Source organism: Thunnus albacares, chromosome 1 (assembly GCF_914725855.1).
Source record: "Thunnus albacares chromosome 1, fThuAlb1.1, whole genome shotgun sequence".
NCBI classification, from domain to species: Eukaryota; Metazoa; Chordata; class Actinopteri; order Scombriformes; family Scombridae; genus Thunnus; species Thunnus albacares.
The window spans coordinates 16,418,781-16,445,975 of NC_058106.1; the positions used below are offsets into that span (position 1 = coordinate 16,418,781).

The 27,195-nt window shown below is 40.4% G+C and overlaps 1 protein-coding gene across 5 annotated transcripts in view; it reads left to right on the forward strand.

The window, feature by feature from the left end:
• ush2a (Usher syndrome 2A (autosomal recessive, mild)) overlaps positions 1 to 23,992 on the forward strand; it is a 237,482-nt gene extending 213,490 nt beyond the window's left edge. For all 5 annotated transcript variants that reach the window (XM_044346023.1, XM_044346054.1, XM_044346031.1 and 2 more), the window contains exons 75-94: positions 6,091 to 6,172; positions 6,268 to 6,413; positions 6,673 to 7,014; positions 7,306 to 7,667; positions 7,824 to 8,193; positions 8,466 to 8,747; positions 8,885 to 9,054; positions 10,149 to 10,479; positions 15,911 to 16,117; positions 16,372 to 16,464; positions 16,778 to 16,923; positions 17,012 to 17,130; positions 17,264 to 17,362; positions 17,471 to 17,647; positions 18,381 to 18,464; positions 18,725 to 18,866; positions 18,974 to 19,061; positions 20,008 to 20,073; positions 21,361 to 21,561; positions 22,409 to 23,992. In XM_044346023.1, the coding sequence (XP_044201958.1) occupies positions 6,091 to 6,172; positions 6,268 to 6,413; positions 6,673 to 7,014; positions 7,306 to 7,667; positions 7,824 to 8,193; positions 8,466 to 8,747; positions 8,885 to 9,054; positions 10,149 to 10,479; positions 15,911 to 16,117; positions 16,372 to 16,464; positions 16,778 to 16,923; positions 17,012 to 17,130; positions 17,264 to 17,362; positions 17,471 to 17,647; positions 18,381 to 18,464; positions 18,725 to 18,866; positions 18,974 to 19,061; positions 20,008 to 20,073; positions 21,361 to 21,561; positions 22,409 to 22,498 (3,597 nt within the window). In that variant the 3' untranslated portion in view covers positions 22,499 to 23,992. The remainder of the gene's footprint in view (positions 1 to 6,090; positions 6,173 to 6,267; positions 6,414 to 6,672; positions 7,015 to 7,305; positions 7,668 to 7,823; positions 8,194 to 8,465; positions 8,748 to 8,884; positions 9,055 to 10,148; positions 10,480 to 15,910; positions 16,118 to 16,371; positions 16,465 to 16,777; positions 16,924 to 17,011; positions 17,131 to 17,263; positions 17,363 to 17,470; positions 17,648 to 18,380; positions 18,465 to 18,724; positions 18,867 to 18,973; positions 19,062 to 20,007; positions 20,074 to 21,360; positions 21,562 to 22,408) is intronic.
• The last annotated feature ends 3,203 nt before the right edge of the window (positions 23,993 to 27,195 follow it).

A 27,195-nucleotide genomic window follows, 5' to 3' on the forward strand; every position in this document is an offset into this window, starting at 1 on the left:
GAGAGGAAGGAAGGATTAGAGGAGAGGATAAGGAGACTCAGATGCAGAGTTCATTAGGCCCTCGGCCTATCAGACCCCTTAGTTAGAGGTCTCCAACTCTGATTGGAGGGCTCTCAGCATTCTGCATAAACAGCCAAATAATCAGGCTGCAACACTCCCTCCTCTCCTCACTGCAACCTTTCTCTCCATCTCCTCATCTTTTTCACAACTCCTCCCTCTTTGGCTTCATACTACTCATTCCTCCCTCCATCTCTACATTTCCATCTGGGTTTTCTCTACCTCGGTCTCAAATTACAGTTTTTTATGTTATTCACTCCTACCATCCATCCCTTCCTCTTCTGTCTCCCTCTCACTCTTTCAAGTGATTTTTTTTTTCAAGAGAGTTTTTATTCTCCTACTTCCTCTTCCTCCCTCTCTCTTTCTCTCAATAATGACAGGTTGTGTGTTATTGTGTGTCTGTCGGCGAAGAGGCCACACCATCTAGTGTAGTGCTCTCCACTTGTCTTAATGGGTGTTTAGTGCCGCAACCACGACATGATGGTCATCACTTTAAAGGAATGCTGAGTATGTGAGTGAGTGCATTTAAGAGAAAGAGAGAGAGAAGTGTGTGTGTGTGTGTGTGTGTGTGTGTATGTGTGTGTGTGTGTGTGTGTGTGTGTGTGAAAACTTGTAACTGAACCCTTGTCAAGTGTTTGTTTTGGAAGTGGGCAGTACTTCTGACCATAGTCGGTCTGGAGGAGGCGTTCCCGCCAGCCTCCTTGTCTGATGCAGTCTCACAGTCCAGACATGAATGCAGAGTCTTTGTGTTTGTATTTGGCAATCTGCATGAAGCTGATTGATTGGTGGCAAAGGTATTAAAGATGACAGGGATGCCACAGAAGGATAAATTACTTGTGTCTGCATTTTGGAAGATTAACCCTCCATCGAATCGAGAATTTCAAGACACACCCTACGCACCACATCTAATGCACAGAATGTCTCATTAGTTCAAAGAATAGGCTGTATACCTTTGATTATGGGCTAATACAGCACCATATATTGGCCTCCAGGTTATCCCCAAAACAGTTACATGATAAATGTTCAGTGCCCCAAAATGAACTCCACATCAGTTTTAATGTACTTTAATGTACCCAAATACTGGAACATGCCAAAACAGAGGTAGAGGATTTTCATGGTATAATATCGGTTCAGCCCTTCATAGTAAATTGAAGGGAACTTTTTTCCCCCTCTACTTTTGATTTGTGTTTTTTACCAACTAGTCAATAATTAAAACCAGCAGACCTGGTATATAATACATTTTATGAAATATTTTTCATATTGGATTGCCCTACCTGATTAAAAAAAAAAGCAGACACATGCTCGCTCATTTCATTTTCTGGAGATATTTTTGTGGATTTTAAGCACGCCGTCCCTCTCTCACCAGAATTGGTTGTCTGGTCTTTGGCCACATATCACACACACAAACACTCACACACACACACACACAAACACACACAGATGCATATGTACACACCAAATATGCTGTTCCTGGGGTTTGGAGCCGCCAAAGCCAATCATGGCTGTCGGTGTGAAGTGGGCATGCCTGTTCCAGACCCCTGCAGTCCCTCTCTACTTCTGTGCTGGCCACAGACAAAACACATGCCTAATGGCACTCTGTGTGTGTGTGTGTGTGTGTGTGTGTGTGTGTGTGTGTGTGTGTGTGTGTGTGTGTGTGTGTGTGTGTGTGTGTGTGTGTGTGTGTGTGTGTGTGTGTGTCGCACGAACGTCTGTATGTGTCAGGGTTTGTCTAACGCACACTGACTAGCAGGGACACCCATGCAGGGCATTTACAAACAGACACAGGGCAATTGTTCCAGCAGCATTGAATTAGGCATGCACACATAAATACATACACACACACACACAAACTTGGCTTGCGAGCTTGGCATGGGGCACGAGAGAGCAGCGTGTGGTGCTCTGGCTCACCTCAGAAACCTCCGAAAACAATTACTGCTCTCACAGCGCTGGTCAGGGCACAGCTTGTACTAATAGACTGGACTACAGGGTTGAATTGAATTGAATTGAATTGAGCTGAATTGAATTGAATTGAATTGAGCTGAATTGGACTGAATTGAAGTGAGCTGAATTGAATTGAATTGAATCACATCTGATCATAGCATGTTTTACTAGACTCTGAAGATACATAATGTAAGAAAAGGTGAAACAGCAGGGTGCTTTATTATCTCTCCAGGACTTAATATGACAGAGCAGAGAGGGCTGAGAAGGCCTGTGGAGAGAAACATCCCTGAGGCAGACCAGTTGGACCCCATTCACCTATCATTAGACATGGGTCTTTCATGTATGTTCTTAGGCAGTCGCTTTACTTTTACCTATGTGTGTGCGTGTGTGCGTCTGTGTGTGTGTGAGAGAGAGAGAGAGTGAGACACAAAGAGAGAGAAAGAGTGTGTGTGTGTATGTGTGTGTGTGTGTGTGTGTGTGTGTGTGTGTAGCCATATGCTAATGTTGGTCCGTCTCTCTGTCTCTCTGCGGGGCCCAGTGCTGGGGCCTTTGTGAGATAATCAGCATAATTCTTTTGACAAATACACATGGTTATTCTTAATTAGTATCACACACTGTCCCCCCGGCCGCACCATGCCTCTCCACCTGAATATCACACACACACAGATGTGCACACACTCACATTTCTGGGGACAAATGAGTACAAAACAAGATCCTTGCAGATGTTGGCCTGTTAGGATACATGCAGATGCTTACGCATACAAGAATTTATAGGGATACCGTGCACAAGGCTCAAGAAACACACACGCACACTGACCCTCTTATATAGGCAACACAGACAGAAACACACACTGTCCAGAGGACCCCTGCTGTAGCTCAGCTCACACACCAAAGAGAAGACAGATTGAAGAAATAAAAGATTGAATAGATTGCTTCCTTGCCCTGGATGCTAACTTGTGTTGAACCATGTAAGATCTGAGGACTCTTTAATGTATAAATTAGTAAGACCTCATCTTGTCTCTTCTCTTCATTCCCTATCATTGTCTGCTTTACTCTCTCTGTCTTGTTTACACTTTCTCCCCTCCATATCTCTGCAAATCTCTCTTGTTCTCTCTCTCCCCCCCACCCTCCCCCCTCCCTCTTGACTTCGTGCTCTCTTCTCTGTTCTTTTGCATTTGGCATGATTAACTACTGACTTTGATCATTCTCACACACATGCACATGCTCGAGCACATTGATTTTTAGGTTGACTCTAACCTTTTCCTTTCATATCTTACATTGTTGCTGTTCATGTGGTCTTCATAGGTTGGCCTTTTTTTTTCAAAATAGGCTTAACAGAAAAATACCATTTATCAATAGCAGTTTTTGCTGCCATAGATGTTGACAACCTCTAACTTTGCTGATGCTGTAGCAAAAAATGAAAATGAGATTTTAAATACTTCTTGCTAAATTGTGATATAACTTTAGCCCGGAAATTGGTATGAATTGATATGTATTCAAATTAAAAAACAACCATTTAATAACTAACTGTTTAATCAAGGTCAGATGCTCAAAGTACACATGTTCTGTAGTATACATGACAGAAGTTAGGGCACTTTTCGCACAGAGCAGGTCTAGACCGTACTCTTAAATTTACAGAGACCCAACATTCCTCCATGAGCAAGCACTTGGCGACAGCGGCAAGGAAAAATATAGGATACTGTTAATTTCTTAAAGTGTTTGTTTTGTCTGTGCACATGTGTATGTATGAGAGAGAAATAGTTATTGAGGGAGCTGTTAATGCAATGTAATAGTAGTGTGTTTCAGTGTTACACCATTTGATTACTGCCTGTCTGTGAGCATGTGTGTATGTGCAGTTAGCAGGCTGATGTGGTGAATTTCATATTGCTTGATTGTTGGGTATTTGTGTGTGTGTGCGCGCACACGCGTGCATGTGTGTGTGATGTAGCGAGGAGGCTGTTAATGTGGTGTGTTTCAGTGATAAAGTGTTTGAATGTATTGCCATCTAGAGGCGTGTAGCAGAGTCTCCATGCTCCTATAAAAGCTGCCAGCGCCAGATGCTGCTATTGACAATGTGCATATGTTAACCGCTTTATAGGCCACATGCCTCACATATTTCACTGGCTTTTAAGGTAGAGAGATCTCTCATTCTCGCTCACTTAATCTGTCTCTCCCTTTTGTAACATCTATCTTTTTTTCTCTCCCACTTTAGCTTTCTCTCTTTTTTACCCATTCACTTAATCTTTCCCTGTCTTACTCTTTCTCACACACTCCCCTCTTCCTCTCTTTGTCTCTCCTTTTTTTATTTCCTTCATCAGTTTTCCTCGCTCACCTTTTACTTTTTTCTGTCCCTCTTTTCTAATTCTCTGTCCTCTATCTTATTAGTTATATATACTTCATTTCATTCCGATCCCTTCTTTTTTTTTTTTGGTCTTTATTCCTCCCTCCCTCCACCCCTTTCTCTCTATCTTTCTCCACCCCATGTCCCTCTTTTTCACGTCCCTCCCTCCCTCTCTCCACTGAGAAGTGCTGTGATTTGCAGGAGGATTTAGCTTGTGTCTAGGTGTCTAGGGGCTTATTAATCCTATTTTACTGTGGATGAAAAACACGTTGGCTCCCAGACATGAAAACTGTGAATACATGCATTCTGGTTGTTGTTCAGACAGTTCATCCTTGGTGCCACGCTACGGTGATTTGTCAGGGTTTTCATTTGATTCAGTTTGAATTGGAGCCTTTTTGATCCTCTAGCCGCTGCATTGAAGTGGGTTACCAGTTAATCTCTTTACATATGCTTGCTTATGTGAGAGCATACAGTCCTGAACAGACAATTAATAAAAAATGCAGACTCAACACATGAAAAAAATATAGCCTCATTTGTTGTACATTCACACAAATGTGTTCACTCACACACACACACACACAGAAGTTGGTTAATAATAATAATAATAATAAAACTTTTTTTTATTTATATAGCACCTTTCATGCAGGGGATGTAGCTCAAAGTGCTTTACAATAAAGTGAAGAAACAAGAGAATAAATAAAAACAGGCAAATTAAAACAAGTGAAAATAATGTGCAATAAAAGGAAGGCATAAGAACAATAAAATATGTAAAAAAAATAAGAATAAAACAAAGAGAGTGACAGTTAAAAGCAATGTTGAATAAATAAGTTTTCAATTGTTGTTCACAGAGCTTACATCCCTTGGGCAGGGAATTCCATAGTTTTGGTGCATAGTTTTTGGTGCTTTAAAGCTCTCAGTCATAAACAAACAAACAAACAGGCAATGCTACATCCTGGAGCCTGCTGCTCCCTAACTACCATGTCATCACATGCCAGGGCCTTTTGAAACAACAGTGTGTCTCTTATCAATTAGTAAATGGTGTTCCCACTGTATCACACACATACACACTGTCCCTGTGTCTGCCAGGGTGCTGGGCTGGGTCCCACTGCCTAAAGCTACTGGCAGACTCACTGTGCCTGCGTCTCTGTGTGTTTGTATATGTGTGTGTGTGCGTGTGTGTGTGTGTGTGTGTGTGTGTGTGATTGTGATATGAAAGGGTGCATGTGTGACATAAACACTCAATCTGCAAGCTTTGAATTCACCCATAAGGGACGGCAGTTTGCCTGCCAGTCTTTCTCTGTCTCTGCCACTTCTCTGGTGTCTACTTACTTTGCCATGGCAGAGCCAGTATGTTGAAATGTTGATATCACAAATCCCATGTCATGTCATCTTAGCTTGCCATTGTTTCAATGTTCCTTTTCATTTCCCATTTTAATGAGTAACGTACAGTTTTATATTCATCAATGGTTTGTTTGTCTAACTAATTTCCTCTTGCTCCCTTCTCTTGCTGTGTTATACTGTACGACCCTCTTCCCTGTGTCCCTTTCCACCGTCTTTCTTTTTTCTTTTAACTCCTGCCTAATCACTTCCCCTCTTTTCTCTTCCCTATCTCCTCCTTCCCACAACCATCTCCCTTTTATCTCTCTCCCCTACTTTCTCACACATTTTCCTGTTTCCTTTTCCTACTTCTCTGCACTCGTACTCATTCAATCTCTCTATATATCATTCATTGGTCTCTCTTTATTTCTCAGGGTTCAGTCCTAGAAGCAACAGTCTACGGTCTTGAGCCTTACAGTGAGTATAGTCTACGAGTGGAAGCTGTAAATGAAGCAGGTGGGTTGATTATGATCAGTATCTCATATAAAATATGCTGGATAATTGCTGTCTGCACAAACCACTGAATGTCTAGATGTTTTGTAACTCTTCAGGCAGTGTGTCCAGTCAATGGGCAGGCACTAGGACCCTGGAGGCTTCTCCTGCTGGACTGGCTAACTTTACAGTGGAGCAGAGAGAGCAGGGGAGGTCGTTACTACTAAGCTGGGATCAGCCAAGTGTTCCAAATGGAGTCATCACGGTACATACAATACACACAACAAGGAAGAGCAGATAGATACCAACAGTATACATAGACACACTCTCTAAAGCCCAAGTACGCTCATAAGTGCAACTACACACTACAAAAAACAATCAATTCTCCCATGTAATTGAATTTAGCAACTCTTTTGTTCATCAGTCCATATACTTAACATGCATTCTGAGCCAAAACTACTTGCACAGCAATAGGCCTGCACCTGAAGTCAAGCAAACACCCCATACTTGTTCCTCTTTTCCAGATGTATAACTTGTACAGTGAGGGGAACCTGGAGTTCAGCGGGCTATCACGCAACTTCCTGTTTCGTCGTTTGGAGCCATGGACCACTTATACTTTGATTCTTGAAGCTTGTACCTCAGCAGGATGCACACGCACCCCTCCTCAACATGTCACCACTGCTGCAGCTCCACCTGCTTCACAGCCCCCTCCCAAGCCGACCCTCATTGGTCCAGACCATGTGTCACTTACCTGGGGACCTCCCACCCAGCCAAACGGGCCAATCAGAGAGTATTTCTTACTTGGGAGAAGTCTGGAGGAGGTGGGGAGGGGAAAAAGTAATGAAGAGGATGCTGAAAGAGAAAAAGTATGTGAAACTGAAGACACAATCAAGAAATAAGCAGCCATTCCTAAATTAATGGTCATTGTGCCTAATTGGCAGATAGCCTGATATACATGAAAAAAATTGAGTTTTTTGTCATGGCTTCTTTCTACTTTTCTCATGCTTACTAATATATCTATATGTAAAAATACAATAAATTTTACCAGGCTCTGTATGGCTTGGTTTTAATCTTAGTAGGAATTATCAAATGAAAATCGTGTCACAAATGTGTCATTTACAACATCACCCTCAACAATCCACCACTGTCTCCAACAGGTGCTGTTCCAAGAAACATCCCCACAACAAACTGACACCTTCTCCTACACAGTGACTGGTCTGCGTCCCTGGACTCAGTACGAGTTCAGTATCCGTACTCACAACCTTGCTGGCCACACCCGCAGCCCCTGGGTGACCGTAACAACAAGACAGGCCCCCCCTCGTGGCCTAGTGTCTCCAACTCTGAGTCACCTCAAAGGCAGACCTAGTGAAGTGTTGGTGTCCTGGACTCCTCCTCTGGAGCCCAACGGGGTACTTCAGTCCTACAGGATTCAGAGAAACAATATCAGTTTCTCATTTAGTTTTGACCCTACTGTCCTCAACTACACTGATGAAGATCTCCTGCCTTTTTCAACATATAGGTATTGCTTGCCTTCAAACATACTGTGTTGTAGTCTGAAATGAACTAACCTGAATGCTTCCTTGTGGGAAGTTACTGCCACAAAGTAATGAATAATATTTAATAAAAAATTATTGAACTTTCATAAACTTTCATTCTATTCTGTTCTTTTCCACAGCTATGCAATCACAGCATGTACATCTGAGGGATGTATCACCAGCCCTTATACAAACATTACAACCTTAGAGGCTCCCCCTGCAACAGTGGAAGCTCCCACAGTGGACACCATCACATCCAATAGTATAAACATTTCTTGGAGGAAGCCACTGACACAGAACGGGGAGGTGACAGAATATGTGCTGAAACTGAACAGCCAAGAGGTTTATCGCGGAAGAAACCTCAATACAGAGCTGTCAGACCTGCAGCCTCACACATCATATCAGCTGGTCCTGCTGGCTTGTACCAGTGGTGGGTGCACTACCAGTGCAACAATGTCCACTGTAACTGAGGAGGCTTCTCCGACTGACCTATCTGCCCCGACTCTGAAGGTGTGTTTGACTTTAAATCAAATCTTAGTTACTCTGTGTGCAGTATGTGAATCTGCAGATATCCATCCAGAATGAATCAAGGGAAACTAGACTTAGTGCTGAAGATATTTTGCATCCAAAAGGCTAATTTTAACTTCACCTCTTGTACAAGTTTGCAAAACATCTTCGACTGTCATTATTCAGAGTAATGTACAATATTTGCAGCAGTAAAATAATCAGTAGAATCATTTAATGTCAGTTATATGAAATGACCTTTGACCTTTCCTCTGAAGGTCACCGGCCCAGAGTCAGTGGAGGTTAGCTGGGGACCACCAGAGCATCCTAATGGCATCATCACAGGGTATGAACTCCGCAGAGATGGTGAAGTTATCTATGTCGGCACTGAGACTCATTACCACGACTTTACACTTTTGCCAAGTGTGGAATACAGTTACTTTGTCAGCGCCAACAACAGCAGAGGGACAGTGAGCAGCACAGCAGCCACAGCAAAGACTCAACCATCAGCTCCTTCTGGTGTCGGTCTCCCCACTTTATCACCTCTGGGACCCAGCCAGGTCGATCTTTTATGTATTAATTATATATAAGAAACAGCTGAATCATGATATAACTAAACTTGAGGTGTTTGCAAAATTACCAAACTGCCTGTTAAAGTTCAAAAGTTTTCAATGCTGGGTGTTCTTTGTCTTTACAGGTGAAAGTGGAGTGGAGCGCTCCTGCCCGTCCTAATGGAGACATTGTTAGTTACACTGTGTATCAGCGAGATCCAGTCCAGCTCAGATTGACCACCTCTGTGTACACTCCAGAGGACAGTGCCTTCTCTGAGCGACACACCACCCTGCAGGGCCTGGCTCCTTACCGCAGGTCATTCAAAGCAGATCTCCACCACAGTAAACTTTTTATGGTGTTTTTATGGTGAAAAATATGTTTTTATGGATGCACTGTATGTATTTATATATAGGTAAAAGGCAGGTACATATATAGATTTTGTAATTTAAGAAAAAAGCTTAACAATACAGTTCCCTATTTTCCTTTGTGGTCAATTTTGTAATGAAGGGAAATATGGGGAGGAATGTAAGATAACAATGCGAGTTAGAATGGGAACAGAGTGCCATCTCTTGGTAACTGAAAACATTGTGCTAGACGTTTTACAAACCAGCACAACCCAGGGACCTCATACCACAGGTCAGTTAATACCAGAGCAAGGTTCACTTCACTCTCTTTTCAGCTAATTAAGACAATCAATCAGTGCAGTCTTTCATAATGGATAATAACATTATACATATCTTTTAAAAGGATTGAACTGAAAGGGAACTTACAAAAACTGGTGTAAAATGGCCTCATCGTGCAGTTTGTACTCTGAAATGCAACAACAAATTCTTTGTCAGGAGACATCTAAGCATTTATGAAATAAGTCAATGTCATGAAGCCTCAGTATAGTAATGCATTTGTCAAAATGCAAATATCTTGATTTGGTGAAAAATAACCACTCAAACAGGCTGTGAAAAAGACAACATCAAGACTGTGGTGGTTCAAAGCAAGAAATAGAGAAAAAGAAAAATAGAAAAAAAGAAAAGGGAGTCAACTTTTAAGCAGAGCAATATATCTATCACTCTCTTTCTTTCAGACAGTAGCATAGACCAGCAACTTTATGTGTGTGCTTGAGTGTGAGGGTGCATATGTACAGCTGTGTGTGTGTGTCTTTGTGTGTATGTGGTGATAAGATTAAGATAATAAAATCATCTCATTCTCACCCTTTTGCAGTTTCTGAATCATGTCAGCAGATGTTCTCCAGGTTACATCTTGTAGTGAAAACTGAGCTCAGGATGTCTCTTTCTATTGATGTCAGACATGTTTGAAGTATCTTAAGCATGTAGTTTTTCCCATGATTGTCTCTTAAACAATATACAAACATCACTGATTACTGCATTTAGAAATATGTGCCTCTGTGTGTGCAGGTATGAGGTGAGGGTGGAGGCTTGCACAGCGCTGGGCTGCTCCTCCAGTGACTGGTCATCTATACTCACTCTGGAGGCTCCCCCTGCTGGACAGACAGCGCCACTGTTAGACCTTCAGCCTGACACCCACACCAGCCTACAGACCACCTTCCTACTCACCTGGTCCCCTCCAGCTCAGCCAAATGGTAGAATCCTGCATTATGAGGTATACCGCAGACTGGACCACACCACTGATACTCACAGAAGTGATGCAGCAACACCTGTCTGCAGGAATGTCTCCACTACTTGCAAAGATGAAGGACTCCTTCCATATACTGTATATCAGTACCAGGTATAATGCTCTGCGCGTTTTGATGTGTGTGTCTGTCACTCTAAAAAACAACTGTAATATCATGGAGGTAATGTTTTGGCAAGAAATACTGTAAAATAAAAACTGTAGAATTGCGATACTAGAAATAATATCAGAACAGTAAACAGAAAAAGTGCAAACGGCTTCACCATATGCAGCAATATTATAACTAAAAACACTGTTTACCTGAATAACAACGTTTACGTTTTTGTCCTCTGCATTGGACGTGGAACCAGAATTAAATGTCTTATTGTGATTTATGAACCTCATTTTGAGATGAGATCTGATGTGACTGACACATTAGGGGATGTAGCCTGTTTTCAAAATGAAATGTTTTCCAAAAGTCCAGTCACACACACACACACACACACACACACACACACACGGATTATACACACACTTCAACTGAGAGTCATCCCTACATGCCAACATACACAGACATACACACACACTAACACAAAGTAATCAGACAGGTGTTAAATAGTGCAGTCCATATTCATGCTGTTGTGCTGTGTGTTGATACGCTAATTGACAGGCTAGCCCTTTGGAAGCAACAATAACATTAGCATTCCTGCCTGTCAGTCGTACGAGCCGAGGCCAGAGAACCTGTGTAATTGATTGAGTTTGCCTGATTGTGGTGCCGTCTTTATTTATGAGGGTCCTAATTTATGACAGGAGGAGGGAGGGAGGGAGGAGCTTTGGGAGATGACGAGCGGGCAACAGAGCCATTAATCACTGGGCCCTCAGAGCACCCCACTTCCTGATTACCAGCCAGCCAATCGAATTAACTGTTAGCCCCCTTGGTAACAGAGCTTGTATTGGAAAGACCTTTTAATGGTGACCGCTACACGTCCCCTGAGGATTCTCCAATGGGGGATTGGGGTACGTGGACAAGGTGGTGGTATGTGTGTACTCCTCGTGTTTGTGTGTGCATGTAAACACGTGTATGTGTCAGAGACAGAGAATTAAGTGATGGTATAAATTTTTATTCTCCTTGCTGTTTCACTTCATTTTTAAGCTCTGAGTTATATTTTATCATCTATCAGACTGTCCAGCTATCGATGTAGCAGTCGATCCACTTACTCACCTGCCTCTCTTTCTACCTAACTGGCTTTATTTTTATTTAGCTGTTAATCTGCCTACGCACTGCCTCTCATTCTTTCTCTCTCCATGTTTCAGGCATACACAAGGACGATAAGTCAGTTCAGTTTAGCACACCACAGTGCAGAGAGAGAAATCATATTAGGCTAATTACACTGGGTCATAAGCTACTATTGACAGCTTTATGCTTGGTTTTAATTACTGCCCACTTTCACACAACTTAGCCCCTTCACCCCAAGTAGATGCACCCGCCAAGTAGCTCTGTTGGCCTATCGGAGCGCTTAAATCGGGTCCGCAGTCCAACCATCCAATAAAAAGGCTTGAATACTGTCTGGAAGTTTCCTGAAGTCGTTTGTTGCCATGGCGGCTCATTTGCTGCCATGGCAGCTAACAGGGTATATTTTTATTTTGTGTCTAATAAGCCAAATCATGGCCCAATAGGAGAAGAGAGGACAAGAGAGGAGTGAAAGCAGTAAAAAGTCTGTAGATGATATAAGGACGAAGAGATGAGTTCTACCTTTTAGCACTGGATCAAGGGCAAGGTGATCTAGGCTGGCTTTAGCTTTGAACTTTTTCTCTGTCCTGTCTATGTGGCACAAACTTTTTAATCAAGCCCAAAGCCTTGCGTCACGTTTAGACTTGAACACTGTTGCTACCGTGGGAAGAACATGGTTGTTGCTGGGTAGAAATACTTTATTGCAAGTTATAATTTTGTATGATGGCAGTAGCAAATTAAATTGAAACCCTTTAAAGCAAGAAGTCATAATTCCAATGCATTAACTTCATATGTAAGAGAAACTTGTTTTCTGCAGCCTGTTAAAATAGCCATTTCATATCCTTCCTAATGGCTCTGTTCCATTAATATGGTGCTGCAAGTGTTGTTACACTAACAGCAAGTTTGTTGATCACAGGTTGAGAATGTAACAATAAAAGTTACAACCAAGACATGAGTGATGTAATTACAGAACTGATTGATAACATACAGACACATCTGTAGGAAAGTTTTGAATGCATGAATCACCTCCACTATGTGCTATTTATATCATAGCAATAGTATTTACTTTTGTAAAGTTAGTTATAATCAGGAACAATAAATGTTAATTGACATCATTATGATATAAATGTGCCAGATTTTGCCAAAGGTCAAGTTTTGTCTGCAGGTCCTCAACAGGTTGATGTTAAAAGTTAAAAACAAAGTGTAGTATAGTCATCATTTTTATAAATACTTAAAACCAAAATAATTGACAATATCGTGAGTGTAGTTTAATCACACGCAACCAGAGGTAGTGGCATAAAAACACTATGGGTGCATCTCACACAGCCATTAACCGCACGCTTCTCTTTGACCTGTTCCTTACCAGGGTGACAGCATGTCCTTTCCTTCATTCTTCTTCCTGCCATCACTCCCACCGTTTCCCTTTCTTTATGCACCATACAACAGTCAAGAAAATGGCCCAGAAGCCTAATAAAATATTAAGTCTGTGTGATCACATTCACATATACTGTGGCATTTGCACTCTTTTGACATTTACATTCTTTTTCATTTTCTGAGAACTTTATTTACAGTAACAGGTACAGATGTCCGCTACATTTGTTTCTCTAAAAACAGGATGAGTAATAGACATCTAGATAAATTTTCAGGCCTCAATTTTCAGTATCACTACATTTTGAGGTATTTTCTGGGCTTGTTGACATTAGGTGTATCTTTTTACTGAACTGCACCGTTTCAGCTCTCCTTCACTTGTAGAAGGCATCTGTAAGGCAGTCGTTGTCACTGATCATGTCGAAGGCACTGCTACCTTAGGTCATGTTCAGTGCAACATGTTGACCTGGGTCAACCTTTGCCATAGTGCAGTCTTCCAGCAACAGATTGTGTTGGTAAGTGAAATGAATGCATGTGTGTAAAGCAGGAAGAACACTTTGTAGTGTGTAAATTAAAAGACTAATTGGACTGATTGGGCTGTTTAAATTGCAAGCATCAAGATGGAGTGATAACTCTGTAATTTTTAAATCCTGCCTCAAATGCTGTGTGGTTTCTGTGTGTATGATAAACCTTAAAATAGGACGTCCCGACTCATATTTTGTCCTTTCACCACCTTTCACCGATGCAGACTGTTGACGTCTTTGGCCAGAGCGCTGCTGTTAGTCTAAATTTAGACTAAAGTTAGTTAATCACATGATAAATTCACTCAAGTTTTGAGTGGCAACACAAATAATATTTGGCAAAAATTTGTGTGGAAGGTGGCCAAGACAATGTAACAGGATGAATACTTTATTAGCAGGAGTAATGCAGTGTCAGCTGGTTGAGTCTGGGTGGGCTACAATAATGGCCAATTACATCAGCTCCTCTCATCCCCTTTAAAAGCTCCAGACAGTTTCATGGGCTGGGGGACGAGTCCAGGTCTCTAAGGAGAATCTGTGGGTGCAGTCACAAGGCACACACACCCAGGATCCCAAATATTATAACACAATAACCTAAATGTGCTTTCAAGGGCATGTAGCATATTTTTGACTTTACATTAGATGAAGTTATGTCAAAAGACACTGATATCTGTAAATGTGTCTTATTTATATATCACAGATTTGTAAGTGATTAAAAATGTTGCATTCACTTATATAACTGGAGGATACATTTATTTACTTGCACAATAATACAAATGCTGTGAGAAAAGCAATAGTAAGAAACTTACATGATTGTAACTAAAAGCATAAATGATCTCTTAAATAAGTTGTTCACACAAAAGAAACATTTATGTTGATTATCATGAGAAAATTGTGTTTTCTTAGAGTGAAAATGACATCTTCGATAGAGCTCAGGACACCTACTACCTGCTATACTGTGTAAACTATGACTGTGTTGGTTTCCCAGACTGGTAAACAACTGCTCACTAGGTTGTTTACCTATTTTATTGAATACCAGTAGTGTGTTGTATTTAGGCTTTTTCACCAGTACAAAATTACATACATAAGAATTAGGACCTTAGAAGTAGTTTTGGTTGACGATATTGGTAAGAATCACCAATTAGTGTAAACTATCACAGTACAGTAATCAAGTGAACATGTCTGAGGTATTTAAAAATGTACTACAGGGAACAAACAATGTATAACAACAGGAAGGAGGCAATGTTCGGCAAACATGAAGAGGTTTTTTGTGATGTTGGTGATGTATGTGTTTGCACCGCCAGCAACTAAAGCCAAGGTAATTGCTGTTTGGTTAACTGCGTTTGCAGCTGGAAACGCCAGCACAGTTTCATGCCAAAACAAATACCACAGTTGTCTGTCAGATCTAAGTGAGAACAATCTTATCTACATAACTTAACTCACCTCTATACAAGCAGGTTCATTTAGAGCCACGAAATTACAAAACAGCAACAAGCAAAATATTTATCCTGATTCTCTCCCTTTCTTTGTGTCTTGTCCACCCTTCCTCCTCCTCCTCCTCCTCTTTCTACTCCTCCTCCCCACACCCAGTCTCTCCATCCTCCATTCTTCCTTCTCCTCTCCCATCTCAGTCCATCTGTGCTGTCACTTAGATCAATCAGTCTGATTGATCACGGCCTAATTGACTATTATTGAGGTTAATTCAACTCTTAACACACTTGCATGCACACGCATACACGCACAAAACTCGCCATCGCTGCCGCAAACAACACAACACACACGCATAGACACGCACACACTCTCAACACTAAAGCTCAGACCCATCCATCTGCCTTCTGCACTACTTCTGACAGGCTACAGATGACTTACACATGCAAATCTCCACCCTGCCTGACCCTGTGCTGTGTACACCCTCTAATTATACCCAACACAAGCACACAAATAAGATTACTGTGTGTGTGTGTGTTGGTCTGTGCATGTGTGTGTATCTCTCTGTGTGTGTGTGTGTGTGTGTGTGTGTGTGTGTGTGTGTGTGTGTGTGAATAACTCCTTGATGAAGGTGAAAAGTAATTGTCATGCAGATATGTTAGTGTTGGGTTGCATGGTGAAAAGGTTTTGCTCTCACTGCTGATGGTAGTTTTGATGGATGATCCAATGAATTGACTTATATCCTTTGGTTGGTCAGGTGGATGATGGGTAATTAGGAGATGCTTTCATTAAGAGTTGATAAAATCCAAATGACAGGCAGAAAAAAAAAGTTCATGCTTGTAAAGTCAAAGCCATGCCAGCTCTGGTGAATCATGTAACATGTGCTTTGGAAGTTTGACAGGCTCTCGCTTTCACTCTGTTCACTCTGTACTATTTACTGTAACTTAGACATGTGAGTTCAATTTTACAGTATTCATGACTAAGATGTGCTTTTGACCAACAGCTGTGGGCAGTGAACTCAGCTGGTCGTTCTGCCAGTCCGTGGACCAGTGGGAGAACAGGACCCGCCCCTCCTGAGGGTGTCGGCCCGCCTAATTTCCTGCGTGTTTCAGCAACCTCAGCAGTAATGGAAATCCATCCTCCAGCCCGACCCAATGGGATTGTTAGCCTTTACCGGGTGTTCTCACTAGACCACAACAACCACACTCTGGTAAAGAATGTAATACTGTATAATAATCATTTGAATAGATTTTTGGGTTTGATCTCTGCACTGTCCTCCTCTCCAATCTTCCCTCTTCTATAACTACAACCTCCTTTTCTGTAATCACTCATCCTCACTCCCTCCCCTCCTTCTCTTTCCTGTATTTTCCTCTTCCACCCTGCCCCACCCACTACTTGTTTCTTAATAATATGACCACTTAAAACTGAAACAAACCTCACCCACACTTTATCCCCTTGCTGTAGCTCTCAGAGGGTACATCCCATCAGCAGACACTCCATGGTTTACGTCCTTACACCCAGTACTGGGTAGGAGTAGAGGCCTGCACCTGTTATCAGGTAAATATAGTATAATACAGAGTAGCATGTCTTTAAAAAAGATACTTTTAGACTTTTACCTGAGTATTTTCCAACACAGAAAATTATTACTGCTTGAGTTATATTAAATACTAAATAATATTTACCACATTTTATGGTGAAATACTAGAGCAAAGGTTCTTGTTCCACCACTGAGTGTGCAAACAACTCCCTGATCTCAGTGTTTATATATAATTTGTTTATATAGTTTTATATATTTTTCTGCGAGGATACTGTACTTGTATACTTGGAAATACTATAAATCTTTTAAGTTTCCATTTTTAACATTTGCCAGTGCTGTAGCCAGGGACCACTGAGTGAGCTGCACACCCTGGCTGCCCCCCCAGCACATCAGCCCCCTCCTCATCCCATCACCCTGACCTCCCGCTCTGTTCAGCTGGAATGGGATGAGCCTCTGGCACCTAATGGAGTCATTGAGAGGTGAATGGAAAAAGTATCTGCCCTCAGATTTAATTTGTGAACACAAACCATAATCTTACTCACTTACTCTCCCTCTCCCTGTATCCAGCTGTGAGCTACATCTCAGATCACCTTGCCCACAGCCCCCCCAGCCTGTGACCCTCCCTTGTGTTGAAAGACCAGTAGAAATCTGTTTCTTTGGCAAGAGGCGGAGCTACAATGTGACAGGTAACTCAGGAAGTCCTAAAACCGGAAGCAGATCTATACAGAGACAAGCAGCAGCAAGACTAGAATAAAACCAAATTATAAGAAACTGGAGATATTCTCACTTGGTGTGTTGTCTCACTGTGTTACTGTTCAGGTCTCCAACCATACTCCACCTATGAGCTGAGAGCTGCCTGCTTTAACAACATGGGCAGCACTGCCTCCAACTGGACTACTGTTACCACACTCTCTGAAGGTAACACATTCATCCTGTCACTCAACACTGTCAGCTAACCAGTTATTGGAAGCATATAAAGTTGGCGATATCCAATGTTTCTCTAATCCCCTCTTCTTCTCCTCCCAGCTCCCCAGTATGTCTCTCCTTTCTCAGTGGACAGTAACCTGACAGTCATTTGGCTGGACTGGGCCGGGTCCTTCTCCCTCAATGGCTACCTGAAGGAGTATAGTGTGACGGAGAGCCAGCTCAGAGTCTATACTGGCTTCTACAGCTATCTCCATATTCCACGCACCTCTCAGAAAAGTGAGAGCACACACACATACACACACCTATCTACTTAGAAATTAATAAAAGGTGTTAAAATAAGTAAATACACACTTTCGAGGACAAGTGTCCTCCTCTACAGGCATAAACATACAGCAGGGGTAATTGGAGAATTACACACTTTGGCAGTACACACCAAACAAAATCAAATTTTATGTTTTTTTATAAGTGCTGTTGAATAGAACCATGAAAAAATGATGAGATTGAGACCGTGTAGCCTTCAGACATATCAAATTAGTATAACCTTAGCCCACTGCCCCTGGAAAATAAAATACTCAGGGAAAGACTGGATCTAAGAACCTAAAAATGTTTTGAAGCTAGGTCTACAAACTTCATTTTGGCATAAGAACATAATTCAGTGGCTGCCAGGTTGGTAGGTTAAGCCAGGTGTTTGACGCTGCTGAGTATTTCAGAGAAATAGGAGTCGCCATGACCGAATGAGTTGTAATTGAGAGCCAAGAGAGTTGAAGTATCACTAGAAGCAACAAGAAGGGTGTGACTGTAAAGGGTAGTTTTTCTTTGTCCCCTCTGCTCCAGATAAAGGCCTTCTTTGTTTCCCTTTATGTTAAGTCTTCCAAATCTGACTTCATTTCAGGTATATAAACAGTCTAATAGGGAGCTGACAGCCTGATTAAGAGTAAAATCTACAATGTTCTGACTTAATCTTAACTCAGTATATCTTGTTCTGTGTGTCTCCCTCTGGTCTTCTCAGCTCTGTCATTTCAGGTGACATGTACCACAGACAGTGGCAGTGCCAGTACTCCCACCATCAGATACAGCCCTGCCACAGGCCTAGGTAACACACACACACACACACACACACACACACACACACACACACACACACACACACACACAGACACACACACACACACACACACACACACACACACACACCTGAACCTGAATATTGTTAGATTCAGGTTAGTGATTCAGGAATGTATATTTCTCTTTGTCTCTGTCTCTCGCTTTCTCTTCTTCATTTCAATCAGTTTTTATTTGCATTAAAAAAACATGTTTAATGAATAATTCATTTTTTAAATTCTTTATCTCCAGATCTTCTTGAGCCAGAAGACAGTGGTAAACAGGGCGTCAGCATGTCAGCAACCCCTGTTTACTCTGAGCTGTGGTTCATTTTGCTGTTAGCCCTGCTGGGTCTGTTTCTGTTAGCCATACTGCTGGGTCTGGTGCTACAAAGGTACTCTAATGTAATATGCAGCATGTATGAGTTTTAAGGCAACAGACATTTTTACATGAAGTAGAACAAGAACAACACAGTGACAATTTTTTTTTTCTCACTTCTAGAGCTCTGAGGAAGAATCCGTCAGCCAGAGAGCGCCCTCCGCTGGTCATGCTTCAGAAGACAAGGCAGGCTGGAGGAGAGGCGTACACGGTGAGAGGAGCAGAGACAAGAGGCAACACAGGGAAAGAGAGAGTGACAGGATGGTTGAGAGGGGAGGAGAGAGAGAGATAGTTTGGGGTTAGAAAGAGGGAAAAGCAGAGAAAAAATGGGCAGGTGGAGGGAAGATGAAGTGAAAGAGGAAACAAGACTGTTTCGCTAGTATTTTGTTTGTTTCCTTGAGATCACTACAGTAGATGACTGAATCAAAACTTTACTCTGATTGATTGAACACATTTAAGAAATTCTCCTCTTCACATAGCCAGTTGTGAGTTAATCTTTGTACCACCAGAGGGGGCTGAAGAAACAATGTTTCCTGCAAACTTTTTCTTATAATAAGAATTTCTTTGACTGTTTCCACTGAATGACTGGTTCAGTTTTACCAATGAGAAAAGGGAAACCTACTCTTACACATTTGTATGACCTTGTTTAATATTTTCTAAACAAGGTGTTGGTGTCTTTAGCATATATTTAGCATATCTGTTGTATAATGGTGAATAAGAAGAACCTTATAGTTCTCACTCCAAATATGCATACACAGCTGTTTTTCTCTCGCCTATAACCTTTCAGAAACGGGAGCATTTTATCTAATATAAAGTTGTTACAACTTGAAACACCATCCATCTTTATCTCTCAAATCATTCATCATGGCAAAGACACCACACAGCTACTCAAACAAAAGTATCCACCGGTTGATTGGCTGTTTTATTCATTTAGTTTCTAACTTTTTTTTTTTTTTTTAATTTTATCTTTCCTTCATTCTTTCATTCTTGTATTTAATTTGTCTCCCCCATATCATAAAAAATGTTGTACTTGTCTTTCATTCTCTTTCAATCTTTGTCTTTTCTTCTCTGTCTCGTCTGACTCCCATCTCACTCTCTCTTTGCCTCCCTCATTGTGTCTGTCTGTTTTTCTGTCTCTCTCTCTCTCTCTCTCTCAGAGGCCCTGTCCTGAGTTATGCTCTAAACATCATTCCGGCTCTGTGCTCCTTCCCGATCGTCTCACAGTAAGACTTTTTTCTATTTTTACTGTCAAAACCCTAAATATTTACTTTATTGTCCCCCTGCAGTTTGACACTGTAGCAGACTGTGTTGAGATCAGCAACGTTATACTTAAAAGCTACACTGTGTACACTGAGGTAGGGGATTGTGAATGTGTGTGGGTGCCTCCTTGTGCATGCTTATTTTCTTTGTTTATGCATGCTCTGTGTGTGCTGTCTGTGATAGAGAATGCGCACAACCCACACTGACAGAGGCCAAATTCAGGCTGCATGGTTTGTATTCACATCAGCAAGGACAGAGAAAAATGCATAATTTGATCTTCAGACTTCATCATATGAAACATTATATTACAATGGGTGGTTTGTTTTTGTTTGTAAAGAATAAGACAGTTTTGACTTTGAATATCTTTGAAAATCATCTGACTCAAATGTTTTAACAGGAAGCATAAAGTTAGGGAACATACATCTGCTGCTGAAAACTGTTATCTTAATCTTGTACTTTGTGTTTGGTTAATTATATACTTGTATATATAATATATATAAACATCCTTTGGTTCAAGAAAAGAATGGTTGCATGTGTGTCTGTTGTGTTTTGTTTATTCCTTAAAATTGTTTAAAAAGAACAGATGGTTTTTTTTTCCTCCTCTCTACTGCATGAGCCAGAGGACTGATTCTTTATTGTTGCACTGTAGCGCCCCCTGTTGAGGCAACTGTTTAATGAATCAACTTACTTGAGGACCTTTTTACTTTCTGAAAGCTTTTATATTAAGGACAATGTATGGATATTACAACAACGACAGCTAGTGTGGATTTCAATTCAAATAGCAATTCATAATGAGTGTTGTAAGAGTCATAGATCATTTACATTTCAAAAATACACTTTATAGTTCAGAAGCAACAGAATCAAGAATTTGTTCACCTCCATGTTACCCCAAGTTGAGCTTTGAAACTATCTTTATTTTGGGGGAAAATGACTTAGCACTATATACAGTACTTAACATCACTGCCAACTATTTTCCAGTTTGTTTTCCTTCATTTTCAGAACCACATGAAAATCAATTTGGTAGGAAAATACTTTGTTGCTGTAATCCATAACCGTGAGCATCATGTCTGTGTTTATTTTTTCTTCATACAAATTAAGTTGTTGTTGCAGTGCACACTTAAAACTCTAAAGAATGCTTTAAAATGGTGAACAGATGTGAGACATATGATTCGTAATAAATAGGTCAAACATGTAAAAACACTTGTATAGTCCCTTAAGTCACTGTCTCACCGAAAAAAAATATTTTTCAGGGTCTGGCTGACACAAAGATAGTTGGCAGCAGCTCACGGTTCAGCCCCATATCTGTCCTGCGGGTTCCCAGCCAACCCGACATCAGTCAGACCTACTCCCAGCATTCCCTGCATCGCAGCGTCAGTCAGCTGATTGACAGAAAGTCACTGATGATGGAGGAAGGGAGCTGGGACAACCCACTGGGACATGATTCTGGACTGGTGAGGACGGAATATATGTTTATGTTAAATTAGTGTGTTAAAATGACAGTTAAAATACAGTACAGTTTTATAATCACCTCATGTTGGTGTATTTGAGGGAAATCAGCCGTAGAGTTACAGTAAGTGAAAAACTCTGCTAGGAAGCAGGACAGATTATTTTACCTGACTGACATTACCTGATCTTTGCAGATTGTTGCAAACTCAGTGAAATTGTGGCTGAAAACATATAGAGCCTTATAGCCTCTTTGTGATATTCTGTCAAAAGAATAACAGACAAAATAATAATAAATGTTAAATATTAGATAAATGGGGGCCAAAACCAAATACGAATAAATGTAGTATATATATATACAGAAGTAACAAAGCTCTCTGATTAACATACCATACAAGCTTTGGTAATTTATCATTTGGTGCATGTTGTATTGGAACATTGGTAACACATTGATTTTGCATCTTTGAAGGACAAAGCATCTGAAGCAAACTAAGTTGAGCACACAGAGAATATGAATAATCATCATACTCCAGTATATCTGTCAGAGGAATTACTTCTCAAGGAGCTGGCATATTTCTCTAAGGAGTATCACAGGCATGTTTCATGGATTTTGACGTGTCACACATGTAAATAATGAAATTAATGATTCAGTTTCCGGGTCCTGGTATTGTGCGTACTGCCTCCCTGAGTGCATTTACATGCACATTATAATCCCAGTTACGATCGGGTTGTTGAAGTATCCTGTTTTTGTGTTTGCACATGTAAACATCATATCCGGGGTTCACATTATGTAACTGTTGCAATTACATACTATACTTAAGATCTGATGTTGTGATCTGATGTATTTTCTTTCAGTACGTGGAGGAAGATGAATTTGTCGACGCCATCAAGGCCCTGAGTTCTGGGAAAAAGGAGCACACCATGTTCACTGACACTCATCTTTAAAACAAGATCCCTACAACTAATCAGGTACCACAGTCATAATTCAGAATTAGTTTCAAACAAAGACAATTAAAATATTCATACTTCCTATTCGATATTGGCTGAGGACAGAGACCGACAGGGCTTGTATACGAGGTGTGGAAAGTTTGGAAAAGGGATGTAGACAGTTTCCAGTGGTTGAACATGAAGGATGTCTTGAAAAGTAAAAGAGATGAAGTTAATCTGTTTTGAAATATGATTCACCACCAATGACTAATAAACAGCTCTACCCAAACAAAAACCAGGAGCAGAAGGTAACAATTAAAAAAAGTTGTTCTGCGGGACATTTACTGCAGTTTTCATTAAATACATTACCTGTCAGTCCAGTCTTGGGGTGAAAAGGGGGGGACAAGTGTTGTTTAATTTCAGAGCAGATCTGAGTAGGAGCAGGGGTCTAACATCCATACATACAGTTCAGATATGGACCCAGATGGCTGTGATTGTTGGAGAGTGTGGATATATTGGTTCTATACATTGAATTGGTCCATATCAGGATTGTAATTACGCGCCACATCTCAGTCCCTAATCAGATTAATAACCAGAATATTCTGGGTGTATTATGATTCACCGTCACTGTATGCCAAGTGTTAGTAGTTCAGTTAGTTTGAAAAAGGCAGAAAGATTAGTTGTTACAGGTTTATTGTTCACTATTCAGAATCAAACCAGGCTAGAAACAAACTAAATGTCGAGGAGTTTCAATCACATCTCCCGCTTCTACAAGTCACTGTGCCTAGTGAGATTACAGATGATCAGCAGCATTAGTCTTGTAGTTGTAAAACAACAAATGGCGTTGGTGTTAGTTTGTTTGATGTCAAAAATGCCAACTGTTTTTTTTTAATGTCTTAAATGTGGCTGGGAATCACAGATGTGCCGTCTGATTGTTGTGATTATGTGATGTAACTTGAAAAAAAAACACAATCTGAGATTTTTTTGACTTTATCATTTGTGGACATACAGTAGAGTTTACTGCAATTTACATTTAGAAGGAACTGAATTAACAGAAATTAAGCTTTTTGTGACTTCTGTGGTAAAGCTAAATGTCTGGGTTTGATTTGATCGTTTAGCTGTCAGTGTTGAGGCTCACTTTTCATCTTTTTATCAAGAACACAATCAATGAAAGAAAATATCTGCAAGGTCCTGTTTTGTTTTTACTGCAGCTATTAAAGTTTGTTGTATGTGGATTTTACAGATTGAGCCTTTAAAGTTTAGAGGAAGATAAACACCACAGATATTGTATTTATCTGAACCAAATGTTGAATTTCTTTGTAATGTCATTGAGTTTTGATGTTTTTCTGTACAAAACTGAAGCCCGATGTATTGTTATGAAACCTTTTGTTTTTTTACACTGGCAGTATTATTTATGGTTGTTGTATTATAAGTCTTATTCATAGATGATTAATTGATCACTGTTTGTGTTTTTGGAGAAATTATAAATAATGGCCAATGGTCTAGATAATATCTTCTTCTCTTGCTCTGTCATTTTCTTTACTTGAAACTCATTCACACACAAATGGAAACGCGTTGACACTGATTCTTAAAGCAAACTTTCTTTAGCATGATTTTGTCCATTTTATATATTCATATATCTGCCCCATAAATTCTTGTCCACTTCCTGTTGCTTATAAAGTTATCTAAGAATCACTCCTCATACATCATATGCGCTTTTTCTTCTTTACAGTATAAACATGAGGGCAGCGTTTCTGTATGATTTTAAAAAAAAGACAGACAGACCAGTTGTAGCAGGTTAATGTTATTTTACTCCAACGTAAACAGAGGAGATGTCAGAATCTAAAGGCAGCAGCTCAAAGTTAAAGACACACAAACGTATCGCTTTCACCTTCGAGCCATGAACTTCAAAATATCAACGCATGAGGACATAAAAGAGTTACAATGACAGACGACAAAAACTCCACTCATATAGTTTTACATGAATATTTCTTCCATAATGAGGTTATTGTTATATTATGCCGCAGTTTAAATATTCATTTAGAGATACATTGATGAAAGCAAAACAGTTTGCACGTACAGTTTAATGATTTGCGTGTGTGTGTGTGTGTACAAGAGTGAGAAACACACGGGGAACACAACTGAGAAAAAGACGACTTCTGTTATAATAACACGAAAATTTAGAGAAGCTGCATAAATGGTGCATCAAGCAACATGTTATTACTTATAAAGATTCGGCTGAATTTAACTAAATGAAACTCTTGTATCAAACTTTCTTCCTGACAAGAACTCAGACTGGTCATGATGGTCTAACTGAAGATGAAGTGTCATTTTAGGACTCTTTTGCTGAGTTAGTGAAACACAGATGTGCCATCAGCTGTACAAAGACTTACTTACACAGTCACACACACACACACACACACACCAGCACGTACACAGAGAGGGCCGGTATCTCCATCAAAACTATGCAGCAGTAATTTAGTTTTGCTCCTGTGTCCCTTAAGGGGACATCAAGGCAAGTTTGAAATTAACAAACTGGCAGTAACAACAGTGCCCTCGTTCAAGGACACCAGTCTGACAAGGGCACTTCTAAAACATTCACAGCCACATTCACAGCTACTGTCAGCCATGGAGGGAGGGAGGGGTTGTGAAAAGAGAGCTTGTGGAGTGATTGTAAGGGACAGTATGGCCCTGAGCTACACACACACACACACACACACACACACACACACACACAGGGTTTTATTAAACTCATAAATCACAATGACAACAGACGGCGTCTCAGAGAGGAGACTGTCTGAATGGGAAGGTTAGTGAAATGAAAGCACTCGGGAGAAACACACACACACCTCTGTGACGCACAAACAAAACAGAAATTGTGCACTTTGGCAAGTTATCCACACAAACCATGTGCTTAAAAACCCAGCGATGACTGGCAGCCTTTCTTTCAGTCTGTTTTTTTCTCTTGCTGAGTCCGGTTTTAAAGGTGAATTGCAGATCAAAGGGAATATTAACACTGAGCACTGATGGTTTGTGTGAAACCAGCTTGTCATCATTTCCAAACATTCACACATCTCAGCTCCCAAATCATTTCTGAAATGTTTTCAATTACTCTCAGTCTGTTTATGATATTTGCCTGGAGTGAAGTTAATGGTCCCGAAACAATCTAACAATGTTTGTTACAATAAAAAGAAAAACCAAAATAAATAAAATTCCTGTCTGCAAACTGCTACTCCTGATTAAAGCTTAGTAATAATACAGAGTCAAAGCATTTTCTTTGTAATGAGCTGAGTGTTTGCTCTTTTCTACATATAGACAGTGTCTGTATGAATGACAATGCATGACTGTCAGTTTACCTCTCTTAACCTTATGAGTTTTAAAGAAAGAAAAAAAGTTCGAAGAGGTTTTAGTGAATGCACTTTAAATTGCTTGAACATTGAAAGAGTTGACATGTTTGATCATGGGTCAGTACTGTAGGCAACTGTAAATAATATTACAACATAATGCAGCATTTCTAACATACACAAAGTAAAACAATGATGTGCAGAGCAGTTTAAACAAACAGATATGTATTCCTTTTTGCTCACATCAGCGTCTGGCTGGACTATAATGTAAACGTAGCCAGAGAGGAACTGAATGACGAATAACAGATATGGACAGACAGACTGTATGTGCCTAAATACAATTTAGATTTTATATTGTTTTGTATAAAATAAACATTAGCAAGTTACTTAATAATATTAGTCTTAATAGTGCAAGTGCAATTGCAGTTAGGTCCAATAGCATCAACATAGGCCTTATATGATTATCAACAATATGTAATGGACAACAGTGTAAGTATCAACAAAGCATCACAGACATCAATGCATCCATAATAGGATTTTGTTTTGAGTATGTATGTCTACTTTCCGTACAGTTAATTGGGGTATCAAAATTTACATCTCTGTACAGGCAGGGACCACGTGGTCATTTATCTTTTTGAAACGATAAGCAATGTGCTAAAAAAAACACTTAAGATATGTTACATAGCTGCTGCATTTGGCAAATGATAATTAACATTTCAGGACAGCCTTTGTGTTTACCTGTAATCTATTTCTGTCACACTCATTTTTACAGCACGGTGTCACCAAAATGGTTCTGAAAAAGTACCGTATATCAAGCGCTGGCCTGGTTTTCCTTAAACAGCTCTTGGAAATCTCGCAGCGGATTTGGTAGGTTCCAATAGTTAAGAAGCAGGTTTAGCTCACAAACTGAAGGTTGCCATTTTACTTTTAGCTGTCCAATCTTTTTAGGCCTTCACAACTATATAATGTTTATTACATAGGTTACACTCATGTTTTATGTCTACATGCTCGGCAGCAACTGTGTTGATTCACCTCAAACTACTGTAGAAAGAAGCTACAGGTAAGAGTTCTCAAGTTGTAGGGAAAAAGGATGGACTTTCCAGTTATAGTCTACTATTTACAATTCACAATAGATATTCATCATTTAATGTCTACTGCCTATCATTTCAAGCGACCACTCATCAATCTGCCACACAGTCATGAAATCTAATTTGGCCTGATATAAATCTGTCTTATAAGAGGTCCGCTCCACAACGAGCTCAATCTTCACGAGCCTTTGGTCAGAATCCTTTTCTTTAAAAACACACAAACAGGTTGATAACCGTCAAACAAGTTAAATAAGGCACTGCAACAGTCATCCAAAACAAAACC